The 19957-nt window shown below is 35.1% G+C and overlaps 1 protein-coding gene and 1 long non-coding RNA gene across 7 annotated transcripts; both read right to left on the bottom strand.

The window, feature by feature from the left end:
• Positions 1–360: 360 nt before the first annotated feature.
• LOC109018054 lies at positions 361–6091 on the bottom strand. The gene is made up of 4 exons (XR_002000505.2): positions 6017–6091; positions 5683–5744; positions 3854–4637; positions 361–512 (listed from the first exon to the last, which is right to left on the bottom strand). It is a non-coding gene; the product is annotated as an uncharacterized LOC109018054 (long non-coding RNA).
• A 1167-nt stretch (positions 6092–7258) lies between these two features.
• LOC108982993 (DUF21 domain-containing protein At1g47330) lies at positions 7259–18344 on the bottom strand. 6 transcript variants are annotated; one of them, XM_035691042.1, is made up of 13 exons: positions 18034–18344; positions 15599–15675; positions 15393–15476; positions 15159–15272; positions 14849–14935; positions 14507–14646; positions 14333–14420; positions 10852–10925; positions 10467–10657; positions 9494–9756; positions 9027–9073; positions 8656–8779; positions 7259–7882 (listed from the first exon to the last, which is right to left on the bottom strand). In XM_035691042.1, the coding sequence occupies exons 1-12, from the start codon at positions 18206–18208 to the stop codon at positions 8665–8667; spliced, it is 1455 nt and encodes a 484-aa protein (XP_035546935.1). In that variant the 5' UTR covers positions 18209–18344; the 3' UTR covers positions 7259–7882; positions 8656–8664. The 6 variants fall into 6 exon arrangements, with proteins under 6 accessions (XP_035546935.1, XP_018810042.2, XP_018810043.2 ...); XM_018954497.2 differs by having other exon boundaries at positions 7328–7882; positions 9494–9762; positions 18034–18317; XM_018954498.2 differs by lacking the exon at positions 7259–7882 and having other exon boundaries at positions 8371–8779; positions 18034–18316.
• Between the last annotated feature and the right edge of the window lie 1613 nt (positions 18345–19957).

The raw sequence follows: 19957 nt of genomic DNA on the forward strand, positions 1-19957 counted from the left end.
TTGTGTAAAATTCTACTCTTAGATTTTGTGACTGAGATGTTGTGTAATGCAAAACTGTGTTTCACCTTCTACTTCGTGAATGAGATGTTGAATGCAACTTTGTAAAAGATCCGCTTTTGGAGACTATGCAATGTTGTGGTGATTCAAGCGTTGATCACTAGTGTATACCATCGAGATATTCTTTTTTTTTTTTTTTTTATAAAACAACCATGTTCAAACCCTGTGCTTTCAATTCCAATACATTTAAAAAAATCACATTGTTCATAACTATTCTTATGCTTTCCATCAAGGCTAAACAATTTGTAGTTATCAAAACTAAAGAAAATGGTGTACAAAGTTAAACAATTGTCTCTTCTCTTTGCAGCCATTGGAGCCATCAAAGCTAAACAATTTATAGCCATCAATGCTAAACAAAATGTTGTACAAAACAAAAATATAGTCTCATGGCAGCCATCAAAACACGCATTAGACTCCAGTATGTATTAGACTCCAGTGGGCGTTGTACATTCTTCCTGTTAAGATGAAGGAACAAAAATTATTAGTGAGGAATTTAATGCATAGAAAAGCACAAAAAGGCATACCGTACAAATTGTGGTGACTTGAGTTGGAGGGGGTTGGTAGCATATCATTTGATTCACTTATGTTGAGGGCTGGGTGGAAATTAAAGGTGAGTGTTAATATAACAAAATTTTACGGCAGTAAGTTTAAAACCATATATAAAACACAATCACCTTTTGTTTCTTGTTGTTATTTTTCTTCTTCTTAACAATCCTCTAAATTGTGCCCACTTTGCATCTTGTTGGCGGTCTCCTTTTACCTCTCACAACACTCAACTGAAGACCTTTTTACCTTTCTCTACAATTGCACCAGTGTATCTCTTTATTTTGAAGGCCTTGGTTCACACATTGCGGCACAACATTAGGCTTTTACATTGAGTAAATGGTCCACGATGTTATTGTACTGCTCCTCATATCTCAAGATAAGTGGTGCTACCTCAGCATACAACCTCATAGGATGATCATTCCTAGGGCTAAGCATCGACAATGTCAGAGTCAGAGTGCCCTACCTCTGACTCCAACTTTGTCGTAGGTCGGATTTGACCTTCGACTCTGACTCCGATTCACATAACCTCCGATCCGACTCTAACTCCGACTTGTCAGAGTGGAGTCGGATTTCGGCTTTTTTATTGGACTTCTTTTCTTAGCCAATTTCGCAATCTTAGTTCTCAGAAATCGGATTTGGCCTTCCAGATTTCAGTTTTCTAAAAATATTTTTCAATTTCAATTTTATTAAAATATAATCAAAATTGAAAAAATAAATCATTGTATAGATTATTGTTATTATACATTAGTATTACATGTTATTATATATTGATTATTATACATTATTAGTACATGTTATTATACTTTAGTTATTATATATTAGTATTACATGTTATTATAAATTTATATATTTGTGTTTATACACAATACATTAGTATTAAATGTTATTATACGTTACTTATTATATAATTAGTATTACATGTTATTATACATTAGTGTTTATACATTAGTTGTTATTATACATTAATGTTACATGGTAGTAATAGTTAATAGTATGGTGTTTACATATACTAAACTATTATTAGTGAATTTAGTCTATTTATATTATAGTATAAACATATTATTTTATTATAATTTGCTCATACTAGTATATTATTGAATTTAATTAACTGTAAAAGTTATAGTTATATAATATATATGATTAATATTAAAAAAATACATGTATTTTATAAAATATGTACAATATCGGAGTTGAAGTCGTAGTCGGACAATTGGAGTTGGAGTCAGAGTGGAGTCGGAGTTAGTACATCACCACCTCTTACTCCAATTTTGACTTTTTTGGTTAAAAAAACTCCAACTCCGACTTATCGGAGTCGGATTTATGCTCAGCCCTAATCATGCCTCCGTGTATCAGGGTTGTCACGCAAATATCATGACTACTCTTAATAAGTGTGTATTTGCACGTCAAATCCTTTCTCTAACGGTCTAAGATATACTTAAACGGTAATAAAGTGTCACAACATTGGGCTCTAAGCACAGAAAAGGCATGCCTACACAAAATGCCCGGAGTCTTAAACAAAGCACAAGTACACTTCAGCTCGAATTCCTCGATATTGAAATAAACACAAACCTATACGTCTTTGATGAAGTTCTCAACTTGCATAGTATCAGATACCTCATAGGTTGAAATCACATCCTCATTTCATACAAGTGAGTAGCTACAGGAAATCATTCTCATTATTTCCCATTGCACCTCCTTGAATTTCTCATTGGTGTACATACTTTGGAACTGTTTCTTTATTTTGCAAATTGAAATACATGGTATTGTAGCATTAAAGAAGTTAAAGTCAACAGATTGCTCATTCTCAAGTTTTTTCCTGGGGCCATTGTCAAATTGACAACAAACTCTTTAAGTGTAGTACCTGAATTTACAAACCCATCAAAGAAAAAGTTCATGATTTCGCTTCGCTGAGTGGTGCTCATACCAGTCCAAAATACATCCTTCAAATAAACTGGTACCCAAAATAGACACTTCTTGTATAACCCAATTAGCCATGCATTATCATGAAGGTTGTATGCATCCAGCAGGCTTCCCCAACTCTCCTCAAATTCAACACATGTTTGAGAATCATACACATACCCCATAATGGAGGATTTTATACCATAATTGTACATAGAATGTGAGCCAAGTTTTTCTAAGAGTTTTTTCAATATGTGCCATAGACGGTATCTATGTTTAGTTTATAGGAAAATAATTGCAATTACATTCTTCATTGCACAGTCCTGATTTGTTATGATTGCAACTGGGGTTCGGCCATCCATCCACTTTAACCACGTCTGAAACAACCATACAAACATCTCTGTATCTTTACTAGATATCAACCCTGCGTCTAGAAGTATGGATTGACCATGATGATTTACATCGACAAATGGTGAAAATGAAATCCCGTACTTATTAGTCAAATAAATCGTATCAAATATTATGACATCCCCAAAGTATAGGTACGATGCCTTACTTCGTATATCAGCTCAAAATATATTTCTTAATCTATTTTCCTCATTCAAATCCATAGTGGTGTGAAAATCACAATCCATATCATGTATCCTCACAAGATATTTCAAGACTGCCACACAACCTCCTTTGCCAAGGCGAAGGTGTCTTGCATTATCAATAAAATTTCAGCAGTCCTTTTCTGTGAACTCAAGGTTCTCAAAGCCTCCTGCTTCAACAACAAATGCATTAAAGCTCTTATTCATCTTTATCCCAGCTCTGTCATTCAATTCTTGCTCCCATTTAGCAAGTGAGTTTATTTTTCGATGACATCTAAAGTATCTAGATTTGTGTGGGCTCAATACATGATTGTGGGCAAGTTCTACAGTAGTTAAACACCACTCACCATTAATAAACCAGGCATTGATTTTTGCCTTACATTCTATCTTTGTTGTGCGACATGGCTTCGATACATTACTGACGCTACTTGTATGCTTTCCACCCCTTGAACAACCAAGTGTGATATATTTCACTTTCCCATTTGAATCTCATTTAGTCCTTTGTGTCCTTATGCCAAATCCCTCTTGCTTTGCATAATGCTTGTAATATGTACTTGTAGCTTCATCCTTAAAAGTCATCCCAGATAAGGGTTCATCAACAAGTGCATGTTCAAGATTTCTCACACTACAATCCTCATCAATACCCCTCTCAGCATCCATCTCACAATCTTCTTATGACATTTCATAGCAAGCATATATAATTAAACAACCAAAAATTCAATAAGGAATTTTTAAAATTTGAAGTCTTACAATTGACTCACCAGTTTGAATAATGCAATCCACTTGTTCAATATTATGCTCGCTTCAGTGGAAACTTGTACCTTCTTTACTTGCAGGGAGCTCCTTCTTCATACTCTAATTAATTGTTTGTGAAGTATTGTCATGCCTACTTTTAGCAAATTCCTCAACTTTTCTTGATTTATCCATGCTACATGAGCCAAATGGTTGGATAACTGGAGGCTACAAAGTGGTTAAAAGCTAATAAGTTAATTAACTTTAACGAACCCATCAAATAAAGTTGAAATTTGATTAATAATATTACGTATAATAAATTAGTCAAAAAAATGTATTATATTGACGTAATAGCCCCATATATAGGGGTAACAAGTTGAAGGAGCATTGATGCTTGAAGATGGAGCATTCTGATTTGTAGTAGCATATGGGTTTGGAGGCGGAGCATAGAGATTTGGTTGCATGTATAAATTTTGATTAGCGTATGGGGTTGGACCATATGGATTTGTAGGATAGGGACGTGGTGCAGGATATGGATTTGGATGGGCATTCGGGATTGGAGGAGCATATAGAGGTTATAACCCAACAACAGATGTTTTTGATATGGCATCATAAAAGCCTAGATAAAAACAAAAAACAAAAGCAATATATCATTAGTTTCAATTTGCCAACAATAATAAGAACAAGGTTGACCAAAACAATCTATAAACAAAGCCATAACCTTCATAGAGTTTGAACAATCTGTCAAGGATATGTTTGGCGGGTCATTATAACTTTGTGCCTTATCTTCCTCTTTGTCCATCGAGCTTTAGGCTAAAAAAACATCATACACTTCTAGAATCATTTATTTCATACAATCAAAGAACTAACAACATAAAAAATAAATATGGTATCTACAATCTACCAATTACCCTGAACTCTCACTCTCCAAGAAAAAAAAAAGTAGATAATTATTGCAATATTTAGTGGGATGCATGCAATTCTCTCATATGCATCATGTGTACCTAGATTGCACCTTTTGCATTTTTTAATGAAATTTGTTTCTTGTAAAAAAAAATTAGATCTTTTATGCACAAACTTCTCCCAGTTCCATGTTCATTTCAATGTCAATTGATAGTGTCTCTTCTGTACTTTGTTTTTTAAGATCAGTGGGTGTAGATGGACTTTGTGAAAATTTATGTATGCATTAAGTAATCATCTAATCATGTTTCTCAAGCTGGGGAGTTGTATGTCCCTATCCATTAAATTGCTAATTCAGTAGCAACATAATCAATTTTTGGGATTTGACTCAAAGGAAAAAAAATAATCAATGTAAGAAACAATGCCTTTCTGCAAGAACTTGTCAACAACTTATACAGTTATTTGGCATTATAATTTACAAAATTAAATAGCAAATCATCTTTTGTAATGTTGGAACTTTTGAAATTGAAGGTTACTTAAGTATCCCTTTGTGATTTTCCTTAGTTATGATTAAGGGCTTTTCGTGAGAAACTCTCAAAAAGGTAAATAACATGAAAATAGGACGAGGAAGATTAATGGCTAAACATGAAAGTTACTATAATATCTTTATATAGAAGGTACTATTATTGAAATATTAACTATGCTTTTTTCTTTCACCATTTGGGGTTAAAGAGTTTAACTCATCTATTGAAACATAAATGCATATTTTGATCGTGTTCACTTAATTGTAATTGTCAAGAAAAATGTTGGTAGTTCTAAAATATCGTCTAAATATTGATCAGTGCAAGTATATAAATCAGGAAGATATAGATAAATAGATAGATAGATAGATAGATAGATAGATAGAGAGAGAGAGAGAGAGAGAGAGAGAGAGAGAGAGAGAGAGAGAGATGATTACCTTGAATGTTCTGCATTGAGCGAGGGAGGAATGCTGAGCAAGGGATGCTGAGTGAGGAAATCCTGGGAGAGGCAGAAGAAGAGAAGAAACGATTTTTTTATTTTTGGGGAAGGGGGGGGGTGTTCTGTACGAGAGAAAGGAGGGAGAATTTGTAGTTGATTTTTTTCTTTTTTAATCCAAGTCAGAATTTTTCATGCAGTGTGTTTAATTTAAAGGCTTCTGTGTAGCACCATTGTTCTATTAATAAAATCGTCTATCACGAATTTGTATTTTATAACTACATTACATTTTTATTCCTGAACTTTGTGATGGTATAGGATGTATTAAAGCCTACCTAGGGTGGACAATTGCCCAATCCACTCCCTGCCTCTATCTGGTCGGGAGGGACACTTGCCAGCCTCATTCCCCAACACCAACCTGCATATGCAGGTATCCCTGTATGGTCACCAGGCGGGCAGATGGCCTTGCAGGCCGTCTGGAATTTGCCAAACAAAAATCAAACATGTTTTCAACCTTCAAATCAATAGATCTAACCTTCAAATCAATAGATCCAACCTCCAAGTCAACAGATCCAACCTTGAAATCTATAGATTCAAGTCCAAATACACTAAAAAAATAAAATAATACGTAGATCCAACAAAAAAACATATTAAGCCAAAGAAATGCACAGAAAACCACAGTCACACCATGGATTTGTGTAGAGAACCACTGCGCAAAGACCCACGATCACGATTGGCAGTTGGACCCAACATGGTGATTACCCATGACCCACAACCACGACTTGTTTGTGGGTGTGGAGATTCCAGAGAAGAAGAGGACTAAAAGGAGGAGAAAAAGAAGAAGAGAATAAGAGGAGGAGGAGAACAAGATGAGAAGGGCATCAACGTGAGAGGAAAGAGAGAGGTGTCGATGTGAGAGGAATGAGAGGAAGAGAAGAGAAGGGAGAGAGAAGAGAGGTGGGTGCCAAGAGAGGAAAATGGGAGAGAGAGAGAGAGAAATTATGATTTTTAGGTTTATATAGATGTTTATATATATATATTATGTCGATGGGTGGGTTGCCCACCAGTCCCCTAGCGGGACGAGCAGATTGGGCGGCCAGACCAATTTGTGAGATGTGATGGTTTGCACAACATGTATGTTTGACAAATGCTCACTTTGAGGCTAACACTATTGCTCTTCAGGGTGCTCAGCCAATGTTGCCAGCACTCTCCTCTCACTTGGTGCAAGATGGTGTTACTCACCCTAAACAACTAGCATAGCGAGATTATGATGAACGAGGACTAAGACTCGTCCCTGAGCAACATCCATGCCATCACTTATGTTGCCATGCACTAATGGTTGGGAGAGCAAAGAGTACTTCGAAGCCGAGACGAGCACCATGAAGAGTAACAGTGCTCGCCTTTAGGGAGAGCACAATGGGAGAAGTTTGAAGGTCTTACCTTGTGCGAGTAGAGAGTAAGGGAAAAGTGCTCGGCCACAGGAAAGACAAATCATGATCAAGGCGAGCATGCATTATAGTAGAAAATTAAACCGTTGATATGATATATTAAAGACTAATCATGAATCAATGCATAAATTGAAACCTAAAAATAAGAATTGCATTTGTAAAATGATAACAATGTTATTCCAACGAATATTGCTTATTCTTACAAATTATTGTAGTAACAACATCTCGCACAGGGTGAGCAACAAGTGCTTCCCTTGAAGTTTCTCCCAAGCAATGAAGCTTGCCCTGAGACAACAAGTGCTCGCCTTGAGGTTTTTCCAGTAATCTAACCAAAGATTGAATAATCGTTACTCGAGATGACCGAGCAATGCCAGTTCGATCGAAACATTGCTCGGGATAACTGAGCAAAGCAACACAATAACGCTTGCTTAGAATTTTCAAGAAGAGCGAGAAAACAAGCCTTGCTCTAGCTTACTGAGCAAAGCTAGAGAATAGCTATTGCTCAAGATAGTCGAGCAATGCTAGTTAAGTCAAAATACTACTCAAGATAACTAAGCAGAGCAACCCAACAACCCTCAATTGTGATCATGGATCGAGATCCATCCGGGCAAAACACAAGCTCGGAGTAACCAAGCAGACCAACACATGCCACTATGGAAAACACTATTACTCTTCCAGGTACTCGCCCTGGGTTGTAAGCACTCTTTGCTCGTCCCGTTGGAAATTACTGTTGCTTACCCTGAATCAAGCACTCTGCACAATAATTGAAAAGTTTTTTAGATTTAAAAATTATTGTTATTCCTATATAATATTATTTAGAAAAAAAATAGCGATTGTGTTCATCTTATTTTCTAAAATAATTCATAAAAATAAATAATAATCTTTAGACTAATATTGTTATCATTTTACCAATTGCAATTTTTTTTAGGTACAATTTATTCATGATTGATCTTTAATTTATCATATCCATTGTTTTATTTTCTATGGTAACGCGTCTCAAGCGGCATACGTGCTTTGAGAGAGAGATTGGTTCTACCTTCGGTTTTGACTTCACATGCAAAAAGCCAGGACAATGATAGAAACACAACTCCTTTTATAACTCTCTGTAAAATGGAGGATCTTTTTATAAATTAATGATACTCTTACAACTCCTATTGTATAAAAATATCCTCAATTTGAAAGAGTAACAAATAGTTGTAAAAGGAGTTGTCTCTATGGTTGCTGAAAATGCCATAATCAACTTGAGCAGAACATGTGATAAATTGCAGAACGTCAAAAGGAGAGCACTGCTTTCTATATAATTACAGCACACAATTCCAGGCAATCTATATAAGTTTTTAAGTCGTGTAAGCATATATTCTTTTGCTAATGCTAACTAACTTATCCCCAGCCTTAAAGGGTTTCTAACTGAATCTACGTTTATTATTCATAAGAGGAATCAATCCCTTTGACATCTCTGCTTAAGAAATTTGATGTGTTGTGGCAGGGTGAGCCTGTCATTGAAAAAGTGGTAGATATGTGCAGACCTGCAGATGCTAAGAAGGGTTAGGAATTGGAGAAGTGCTAGTGACAGATGAATCCATGGGAGAGGGCTCTGGTGAGTTCAACTCCATAGCCATTTCCTTAGACGCATGCATGTTGACCTTTATCCTGCATTCACAAACAATGATGTCAGTTTCAATATTGTATTAGTTCAAACACTGCTCACTATATGGCAAATCAAGGAACCAAGGTGTTCTTTCAATTTTCTGAGAAGCATAGTCTCTTGACCTTTTACCATGACACAATTAAGTTGCAGGCTTCACACACACACACACACACACATATATATATATATATATATTTATATATATGCAAGCAACAGAACCAAATAAGGCAACTAACGGTTAATGTTTACCTGTTGTGTATGTTGACATACTCGTCAGTTTCATCCAATATTTCCTCCTGACATGAGAAAACATTTGAACTGAGATAACCATATATCACAAAATTCAAAAAGAATACTCCACCATTTAAGAGGGGCTTTTCAATAGGAGTTTCAGCTGCTTATGACCAATATATTTTTTCAATTAACCTAACCCATCCTACTTATCAAAAAAAAAATTAACCTAACCCATCCTCGAGAATTGAGGTCAAACGTAACCCATATTCAGTTCTTAGTACAGAAAATGGAAAAGAATGGGTCCATGCCACACTCCTTATAAACAGATGGGAATGGGCTTCCTCTATAATAGTCATCAGCATGATTATGATGGGAAATATGACTATGACAATCGTTAACGACCAGAAGATGATTTGACCCAAGTACATGGATCCATTTTTTATGTTTACCCAGCGATGACTTTATAATGAAGAAAAGATTACCTGAAGAAGCTCTTCAATGACATCCTCCATAGTAATTACACCAACAACCTCTTCATTGGATGGGAACTCTGGAATTGGAACATTTTCGATGTCCAGAATGCAATACGAACAACCTCTATGTCGCTTTTTATAGGCAGTAGACAGCGGGGTCTTCTCTATCTGTTGACCTCTATCGTTCTTAGTCACACCTGTCCGAGAATCTTGTGATTTTGATTCAGTCCCCAAACTTTGAGTGGCAGAAGTAGGGCCAACATCAAGATTATCTGGTTCAACACAAAGCAGATGAATAAGAAATTTTCCAAAAGAAACAGATGCAAGAACCTAAGATATTGAGGTATGACAAACCTATAAGGTCATATCAATCTCAAAATATTTGTAAAGACCTAAGACTGATTAAAGCCGCATGTTAGGCATGATCAGTCATAATTAAATCATCAACTGCGACATCATTAATAAACAAGTGGTGAAAAGGACACATATGAGTTGTGGACTGGAAATAGTATTTAAAAGGAAAAAAAGAAGAAACACAAATTCAGTAGAACCACCAATGCAATTACAAGATTCAACTATTTCAGAAATCGATGGGTATAAGAAATGAAATTAAGGCGGAGACATCGCCGATCACAGAAAAATTAGGCACAAATTAGGCCAAAAAAGTTCATGAATTCATGAATGCAGATGGGATGAGAGAAACATACAAACAAATACAGGTCTTACACAACTATTGGCAGGATAACAGTAAATTGAATGAAGTATAAAAAGCTCAACTTTGATGTTCGGGAAAAAAACATAGCTCAAAAATGCCTGAAAAGCAAGCAAGTTGCTAATACAACAATAGCATAAAAATATCCAACTTTGATGTTCGGGAAAAAAACATAGCTCAAAAATGCCTGAAAAGCAAGCAAGTTGCTAATACAACAATAGCATAAAAATATCCAAAGCTTCCTTCAGTCCCTGCTTCATAGATCCTTACCTTTACCCAGTGGTACCTCAGATTTGCCTCTGTACTTCCTACAACTGTCCTTAAATTCAAGTTGTTCAGCCCCCTTAACCTTCTTTGCTGTATCTTTTTTCTCATTTAGATCCTTATATACAACAGCAATGTGGCTGTGACCCTTCTGAAATTCATTTAGAATATCATATAGTGGCATCTCCTCTGAAACCCTGGAAAGATCAGTCACAGAGCAAAACAAGACCATCAGAAAAGAGGATACAAAAGATATATAAGCAAATTCAACATATGCAAGACATCCACTAATGCTAATTATACTTTCACGGTCCATATTCCCTATATAATCATAGGCAAAATCATGTCTTCTCTCCACAGAATATAATCTAAAAATGCAGTATAATCCTACCTAGGAATTTTCCTTATGATCATTGTTCTCAAAGGAACTGCATCGTCTGGATCAACTGTCAACAAATTTTTAACCTGCACATAAATGGTATTAAGTTTGAGAGGATACAACAAAGAAGAGAAATCATCAAACGATAATTATGGAAGATCTTTGCCATGCAAAGGAACAACATTGACAGTACTATGAAACAATTGCAGATTATTATGTTTTGGGGCAAACAAGGCTTAAGTTATAACAACTCTTAGCTACGGACCATCTTATAGCGCTAACCCTTTTTTTTTTATATATAAGTATTAAGGGATTTTATTCCGAAGAATAGGCATAAGCGCAAGTGCACAGGATGTATACAAAGTAAATACCAACTACTTTCTAAAAACGAAAGGAAATCTAAAACAGATTCTGGAAATTATCTTCCATTACAAAAGTTTTAGCCCACAAACTCAAAGTACCAAAGAAAAAATCCCTAAGGTCTCCCAATGAACATTCTTTGTCTTCGAAGCATCTCCCATTCCCTTCAAGCCATAGGCACCACATGAGACAAGGAATCATCTTCCAAACATGAACGGCATTCTTGCTACCCTTCCACCATACCAATAAATCCACCACTTCCTTGGGCATTATCCAAAGTAAACCAGTCCGATTCAAAACCTCATTCCACAAGAACCTGGCACTTCACAATGAAGAACGAGGTGATTAACAGATTCCCCATCCTTCTTGCACATGACACACCAATCAGCAATGTACATACCTCTCCTTCTAAGATTTTCAGTTGTCAACACTTTGACCAGGGATACCACCCAACAGAAAAAAGAAAGAAAAAGGTGTAAATGAGTATAAATGAAGACCTTTTATTTTACAGCATTAAGATGTAAATGAGCATCATCTCAATCACACCATATTTCTGTGTATGTGGGTACCACTATCTGCATCCTTCTATAACAACCATGTTCTGAGTCAAATAGCATCAAACCTTTCTCGATTTAACTGACAACGAAACATACACAGTAGGTCAGGTACCTTATTTCTGAAGTAACTAATCACTTAAAAAATTAGGGGCTTTTACAAACATCCCCCTGGCAGTTTCACGAGTGCCAATCTGGTCGCTACATTTTCAATTTGACAATTGATCCCTTGGACTTAAGGTTCAAGACAAATCAACCTTATTGTTAACACTTTCTATTAAAGTTCAGAGTCATATTGTCTATATTTTTAAATGACATAATTAACTACCATTCCTTAATGGTCCAAGATTTTTTTACCACCATGGACGATACTACAGTCACAAACCAAACACTATTAAACCTCCAGTCCATGACCTGTTAAAACCCTAAACAGTGCCCCTAAAGCCCAACAATACAACCACATCAACCTTTAATTATGGTTTTGGAAGCTACCACTAATATTCTGTAAATTCAAGAATTACTACTACTGTTGCTTCTATTCCCTGAAGAAGAAGAATCACTTTCAGTTGCAGATGTGACTCTTCACATCAAAAGGATTAACCTTTTGTTCAATCAGTTGATAGAAAACTTGGTATTAAGCAAGCAATACAATATGTGGTTGGGGTCTTCCTTCTGTATTAGTGCTCTGTCACTGATTGAGAAAGGAAAGGAAGCCTTCTTGTGCTTTCACCCATATATGCAGCATCTCTATTTATCTTTTCGTTACGTTCAGCTAGTACGCTTATTGCTTCCAACAAAAAATGTTAGGAATTTAATCCTACACCAAATATAAATTGATTAATCCCGGTGTTTGCTCCTAGTTATATTCCTAGACCAACATTACCTATAGTTGTGGGATTAAAACCATGAATGAAGCAACTCACCATGGAGCATTTTGGGGACAGACTCTATGAGGTGACTGTAGGCAAGGAAGGGGGATGGTAGGGATAATGATGGCTGAGACAATGCCCTAATACCTGAGGTTGATGTTGACCTTCTAATGTGAGCAGTGCCAGACCTTGGTGGGGGCGAAAATGAAGCTTAAAGGTACCTTGGCCAGCAAGGTGGGTCCTGCCGCCATGATATGGGGAATCAAGACACAGCATAGCTTGTGTGGCCCGCATGCTCGGAATGAAAGATTAATAGACAATGTTAAAGTACAAGGGAAATATCTGTAACAAACCCCAAAAAGCTATTTGAAAAGAAGTATAGTTATGCAATTATTGAAGAACTTTGCAATAAAATATATACCGTTCAGAAATATTATATATACATATACACACACACACACACACACACATCACAACAATAATGCTTTATCCCAATCTGTATTCTTGTATGCAGGTACAACCTGCACCCTCCCACCAACCACATTATATTTTTCAATCAACAACCTCAATAGGAGAAAATATTCCAGGGCATGGTCGTAAGGGCTCAACCAAATGTTCAAGCTGGCATGACAAGGCCTTAAGAAAATATAGGCAATGTAGGCATTATTATAATGAAAATCAATGTCAGCTTAGCACCTAAATACACAACTTAGACAATCACACAGAAGTATCTACCAGAAGTCATTAGAAGGGGAAGCACTCAACTGCTCAAGTGGAACTCATCTGAAGACCCATTTATCTCATCAGTTCCTAACCTTAGACTACCTTCATGTCACTTCCATAAATTCGCACTTCACTAACATGCTTCATCTGTGAGTTAACTAATCTACTGGGGAATACTCCTTAATGCCACACACTAGATCCTCGAGGCTCCCAAAGTAAAAGTTGTAAGCAGTCGAAAAGGCCAATATATGGTCTCAAGCAATCTCCTCAGACTTGGTTCAACATATGAAGTTTGGCTATGACGAAGATAGATGTGTTTACACTAGAATAGTAGCCATTTGCCAAACAAAACTACTTGTAAAAACCAGCAGAGCAACCCATCCCGAACAGCACAATGATTAGAAATATTTATAATCTTCTGAACCATTCATGCACAGACTGGCAAATATGATTAGAACATTTATAGCTCCCATGTAAGCAAAGAGCTGTATTGCAGCAACAAAATGGGAGTTCTGTAGAATAACATAATAAAGATATACAAATAAGAACCAGGCCCAACTCCACAGCATGCTAGATTGGTTCACTAATCCAATAAGGCACTCTGAGAGCCTGAGGATCTGTAACGTTATAGAAATACAAATATAAGAGTTATGGGAGTTGAATTACAAACTATCTCAAAAGAACCCTATCTGATCAACAAGAGAAAGATAAACTCCTATCTGACCAACAAATAAAGATACAGCTTATCAAAGATAAACTTATCTAAGAATGTCAATATCTCAATTAAGGTTTGAACACAAACATTAATAAAAGGGAAAAATGAAAAAGAACAGAAAAAATAGACATGATCACGCAAACAAGGTACATTATCAAAGCAGATGAAAAAAAACACATGTAGAATATCAACAAATTTATATGCCAAATTACCCACCGGAAAAAAAAAAAAAACTATAAACCACATCATTCTAACAGAAGAAAATGAAATACCAGAACAAGTCCAATTATGTTCTTTTGGCTTCCAGCATAAACCGGGACTCTACTATGACCCTTTGTCATTATCGCATTCAATGTTTCCCTGTATAGTTGAGAGAGAGGGGGGGGAGGTTAGAACACAATGCATAAACATGCAGGAGAGAACTAAACAAGAATCCAGAAACCCACAAATCAAGATTTGCATCCAGATCAAGGGAAAATGCATTCGATATGGGGGTCATGGCATCTTTTGCAGTCTTTTCGGTCAATTCAAGAGCCCCAGTGATGATAGTAGTCTCATCATGTGTTAAATCCCCGCCTTTCCCGGCCTAAACAACAAAACAGGTGTATACCATTTTACATCAGAGAACCAGGGGGAGTGGGATATAGTCCAGCACAATGAAACGTAAGTCATTCGGTGGACATCTATCTGGAAATAAATAGCATCTATAAAATTCCAAGGAGACAACATGTCTAATGCAAACTATTTTATAACTTATATTGCAGAAACTCTAAAGCTGAACATCATACCTCATTGCCATGGAAATTCACAAAAGTTTTGAGCTCCGCTCGCCGTAAGAGGACGGCATGTCCCTTACCCAACATCCAATCCAACACCTGCACTTAGTACTATAGTGTTAATTTAAAGAAGAAAACAACATACAAAGCTTGAACATAAGAAAAGAATAGCATATGCTATTTTTTTTTTTATAAGTAAAAATGTATTAATAAAGAATAGCATACACTATTTTCCACAACACTAAATCAAATAGCCAACCCAACTTGAACAAAACACAGTTTACAAACATATAACTTCATATAATCTTTCTATTCATTCTACCTTACTAATTGGATAAGAAAGAGGGAAGAACAGCAAAAGAAGAAGACGAACTAGGGGAGCCATGATTGCTCCAACCCTCAAGCCATAGCGAGTGCAGACCGCTTGTGGCAAAATCTGTAATGAAATATACACGTGTATGGAAAAAAAAAAAAAAAAACAGAGAGAGTAATAATTAGTGCAGGCAAAATACATTAGGAATAAAAATATTCACATTTTGAGTTGATGATGAACGACCTCACCAAACATGAGGATCAGAGTCACTGATATCAGTATTGCTGCCCATGGAGGCACAAGCTTGTCCAAGAATATGGGAAGGGCCTGAAGAGTGAGAAAATATTTTATTTTGAAAAAAGAAAAGAAAAGAAGATAATATAACAACTGACATGATTAACAATCTTTTAAACAATGTACTCTAGCTTCCCCTAGAATCAAATGGTTACCTCCATTGCTAAAGAGTTTCCAATCAATAGTGTACAAAGTAGAAGATGCTGATTCTTTACCACTGGAAATATTTTAGCTGCCAGATAAAAAAAAATAAAAAATCACATAACTTTGTCTCTTCAGTCCAATCCATGTGATAATTTCCTACAAATACTATTAGCTCAGGTATTTGCTCATTATGCAGTGAGTCAACTCAACCAAGTGAATATACAAAAAGATATGTAACATAGGCTATGTTTATGTGTATGTAAAACACATGATGGAAAGTATTTCCTACAATTTCTGGTGTTTGGTGGAACTGAGAGATGCGACCCAAGGAAAAATGTCCCCGAGATCAAAGAAAAACTCTGTTATGGGCAGAAAATGACTTCTGCTATTGCTAAGAGGGAACGATTATTTGCCTTACTCTGTCTCGCCTCACTCCTCTCTATTTACTCAAAAATGATGGTATATATAAAATAGCTAAGCAAGAGATGGTAGCACCCCATGGGGGAGATAGAAACGAGGGTTAGTGTTTTGGTTTCTGATGTAGGTTTGGATTTCTTTTGTGTTGTTGAGAATATTATATGGGCTTTAGATGTCGAAACTCAATGGGGAGCGAGGGACCCAATCAACCAATCAGCCTGTTTATTTCCCAAGTTATTTTATTTTATTTTACAAGTAAGCTATAAGTCTTGAGTTTTCTTTTCTTATTTTTCTAAAAACGACTAATATTTGCTCCCACACAAAACACATTATCTATTGAGAAGGTTAGCTTTAAAACACAAATTTCTAGAATCACCGTAGGAGCACCTGAGAGTGGCAATTTTGATCTTGATGAAACTCAAGCATAAGAAGAAACGAAAACAAAATAGTGTCATTTACTTATCAAAAAATAGTTGATAAAGATGTAAACAAAAATCTTATATTCCTATATCCACACACAGAAAAAAGAGAGCATACAATGAAAATTAGAATTCAATATCATGTATAAACTTTTATATAATTAATAATTGTTCCTGCTTCTCTCTCTAATAAAACAGCAGTTATCTCGTTGCTGAGATTTCGCCTTACCATAGATCCTCAACAATCCTGTATGCACCAAAATTCTCATGGACAAAGAAGGTCCATTTATGTAATGACCCCAGAAAAGTTCAAGCATGTAGATCTATACTCCAAAAGGACTAGTAAAGTTAACAATTGGAGCCCCTTGGAATATTCTAAAAGGCAATAAATTTTCCTTCACAAGCATTGTAGGATCCCACTTACCACCTTCCCACACAATATGGAGCATTACGATGTTCCCCCTTAAATTCTAGAGGTCCCCTCGTCAGGTCAGTTCATTATAGGTGGCACAACTCAAGTCCCATGCTTCTAACTAGAGATTGGCTCTAATACTGTAACGAACCCGATGAAAATCCAAATCCGACCCTATTCTCTAAAAGGACTAATCAAGGTAACAATTCGGAATCATTATAAAACCAGATCCTATTCAACATCATCCTATAACTAATACGGGGGTATTACACTTTAATTAATCTGCCTGCACAATCTAAACAGGAGATTTATGACAATTTTGAGTGTGATGATTTGGATGAGGCAAGTGGCTAAGAGATGCTATAGTTTTTGGTTTCAGATCGTTTCTGGTCAGATTAAAGGATAATAATTTTTGGTAGTAAGGATTTTGGTTTTGGAGGTATGCTCCATCCAGGTCTAAGGTTTGAAGCCTTGGGTGCAAACAATCTCTAGGGGCTGCGTCTATTACACTCCGGGATTTAATCAAGTAAAAAACATGTTGTGTTTGGACGATCTCTAGGATTCCTTGTTATAAAAATAGTTTCAAGTGATAATGGGAGTTTTGATTGATTTATACTTAAAAAAAAAAAAAATTAGTTTCAAGTGGTAACCGAACATCAGAAAATGATTTTATATTATCTTCAGGATTCCGACCAAATGACTTAAAATGTAGTACTTTTCCATAATATGTTTTCTGGTAGATATTTTTTACGATGAAAGAACAGCCTTAACCTTCTTTCTCTCTCCGGGAAGGCATTTCCTACCGAAAATCCAGTATCCCCAAGTTGTTTAAAAGAGGAATTATATAAGTTGAAATAGAATCCGTACAAACCAATGGAAAAGCAGCAAGTTCTCCGCTTGATTGCATAAGGGTCCTACAAAAACCTCCACAAATAACCCATATTAATTCTTCCAAGTTCAGAAGCTCAAGAAAGCAAATGGCGTGAATTATCAGCACCAAAATCTATTTACCGTTCATCACCAGTCCCAAAATTAATTCAGAAACCAACTAATCGCCGTAAAAATGGAAATGAACGGACGAAGTCGTCGAGATTCACAGTTTTCTTTACACTAACTTCCACACATGCCTTTTTATTTCCAGCTTAAAAACTCACACACAAAGGGAAAGGAAAGAGGATGAAACTTGAGAAAGAAATACCGGCGTGTGCGCGATCCTGAGGACGACCGGACTTGATGAGGACCTCGAGGTCGACGAGACCGAGAGACATGAGTCCAAGGGTGAGTCCAGCCATAAGCCCGGCAAAGCAAACCAGACCTATAATCGCCAGCACGTACAACGAGAACTCCGTCCCACAGCACGCCAGGTCCGCCATCTCTCTCCCTCTCTCTTTCAGTTGAAGAAAAATCTGCAACCGTGCGGGTTCGACACTTTCTTCAATGTTTCACTTTTCTCCAACTTTTGCCTATTTCCTCTGTGAATAATTATAGAGAAGTTACTATTAGAGCATTGGCCATGGCAATTGGCATTACCACGTATAAAATTTAGTTAAAATCTTAATTTTTAATTATAGTATTAATTTTTGACTAAATGAATTTATATTAGATTAATTATCTTAAAGTTAAAATAATAATATAATATTATTTTTTTTAATTTTTTTTTTTATAAATATAATTCATATATTTCTTAGATCTTCATGTTTTATAAAAATAATATATCTACTCTATCAATATTCGTAATTAATAGAATAAATAATGTGCATGCCATGCATCTTTTACCATTCAAAGAGAGAGAAGTGATAAAATAATAAAATATTATTTTCTATTGTGAATAGTAGCTAATCATGTTTGGAGAGGATTTAAGATTTACTGTAGCTCAAGTCTTAAGTTTTGAACTTTGGGCTAGTCCAATGTGAAAGTTTTTTCTCACATCTATCTAAAGTTTAGACTTATATTGATATTTGACTAGTCCATTACCAATGCTCTTAGGAGAATCTATTTTGTACACATGATGTGGCATCATCTAGATCACACATCTCTTCAAATAAGTGTTAGAAATAATTAACTAGAAGCAGTCACGCAGTGAGTATAAAGTGTATACTACTATAATGACTTCTCTTTAACATTACTCTATATTATTATTATTTTTACTAAAAAATTGATTTTAAATATATTTTTTTATTTTTTTATTTTTTAAATATATTTAAAAAATAAAATAAAAAATTATAAAAATAACTGGGGGTCAAATGAGCGGCTACTCTGGCCGACTCTTCAGAAATAATGAAAAGAGTAGCCCGACTTTCAGACATACCGATTCTATTTTGTACAGCGGGCGATACCCATCCCATTCCAATGCCATCACACCCTACTTTTTTTACGTCCAACCATAAGCCGACACCTAACACCTTTTATTGCGATTTGAGACCCCACTTTATCCCATGACAAGGATCCACCACCAACTATATTATAATTTAAATTAATATTATTTATCATCTTAATTTTTATTATTTTTTTATTAATTTATAATATAATATTAAATAATTAAAAATTATTTATTATATTTTATTTATAAATTTATTATCTAATACTATATCATAAAATAATAAAAAGATAATAAAAAAAATAAAAAATATTTTTTTTTACAACTTAACTACTATTATATATTAAAATATTAATATTTTCTACTTTCATTCAAAATTTATGTACTTGCAATAGTTCAAAATAAATAAAATAATAATTTTTTTATAATTAGTTGTAAACATATTGTTGTTCTTATATCATTTTTCTTGTCCTATATTATTTTCTTTTATTTTTTTTAAAAGAAATTAAAAAATTGTTTCGAGATAAATAAATAGTGGAAAAAAAGCTTTATAATTATTATAACAAAAATGTTATCTAATCCTCTCAAATATACCTTTTAAAGTTATTATTAACGTTTTTTTGTATTTTTTTAATATTAAAAATAATAATATTTATAATTATAGAATGCATAAGTGTTAGATAATTTCTTTGAAAAAATTAATTTTTTAATAATAAATTTTATTCCTTTTAAAATGATTTTGTGATGCTTACGCATTTCATGATTATATATAACATTACTCAAATAAAGTAATGGAAGTGAAAAA

Source organism: Juglans regia, chromosome 6 (genome assembly GCF_001411555.2).
Source record: "Juglans regia cultivar Chandler chromosome 6, Walnut 2.0, whole genome shotgun sequence".
Lineage (NCBI taxonomy): Eukaryota > Viridiplantae > Streptophyta > Magnoliopsida > Fagales > Juglandaceae > Juglans > Juglans regia.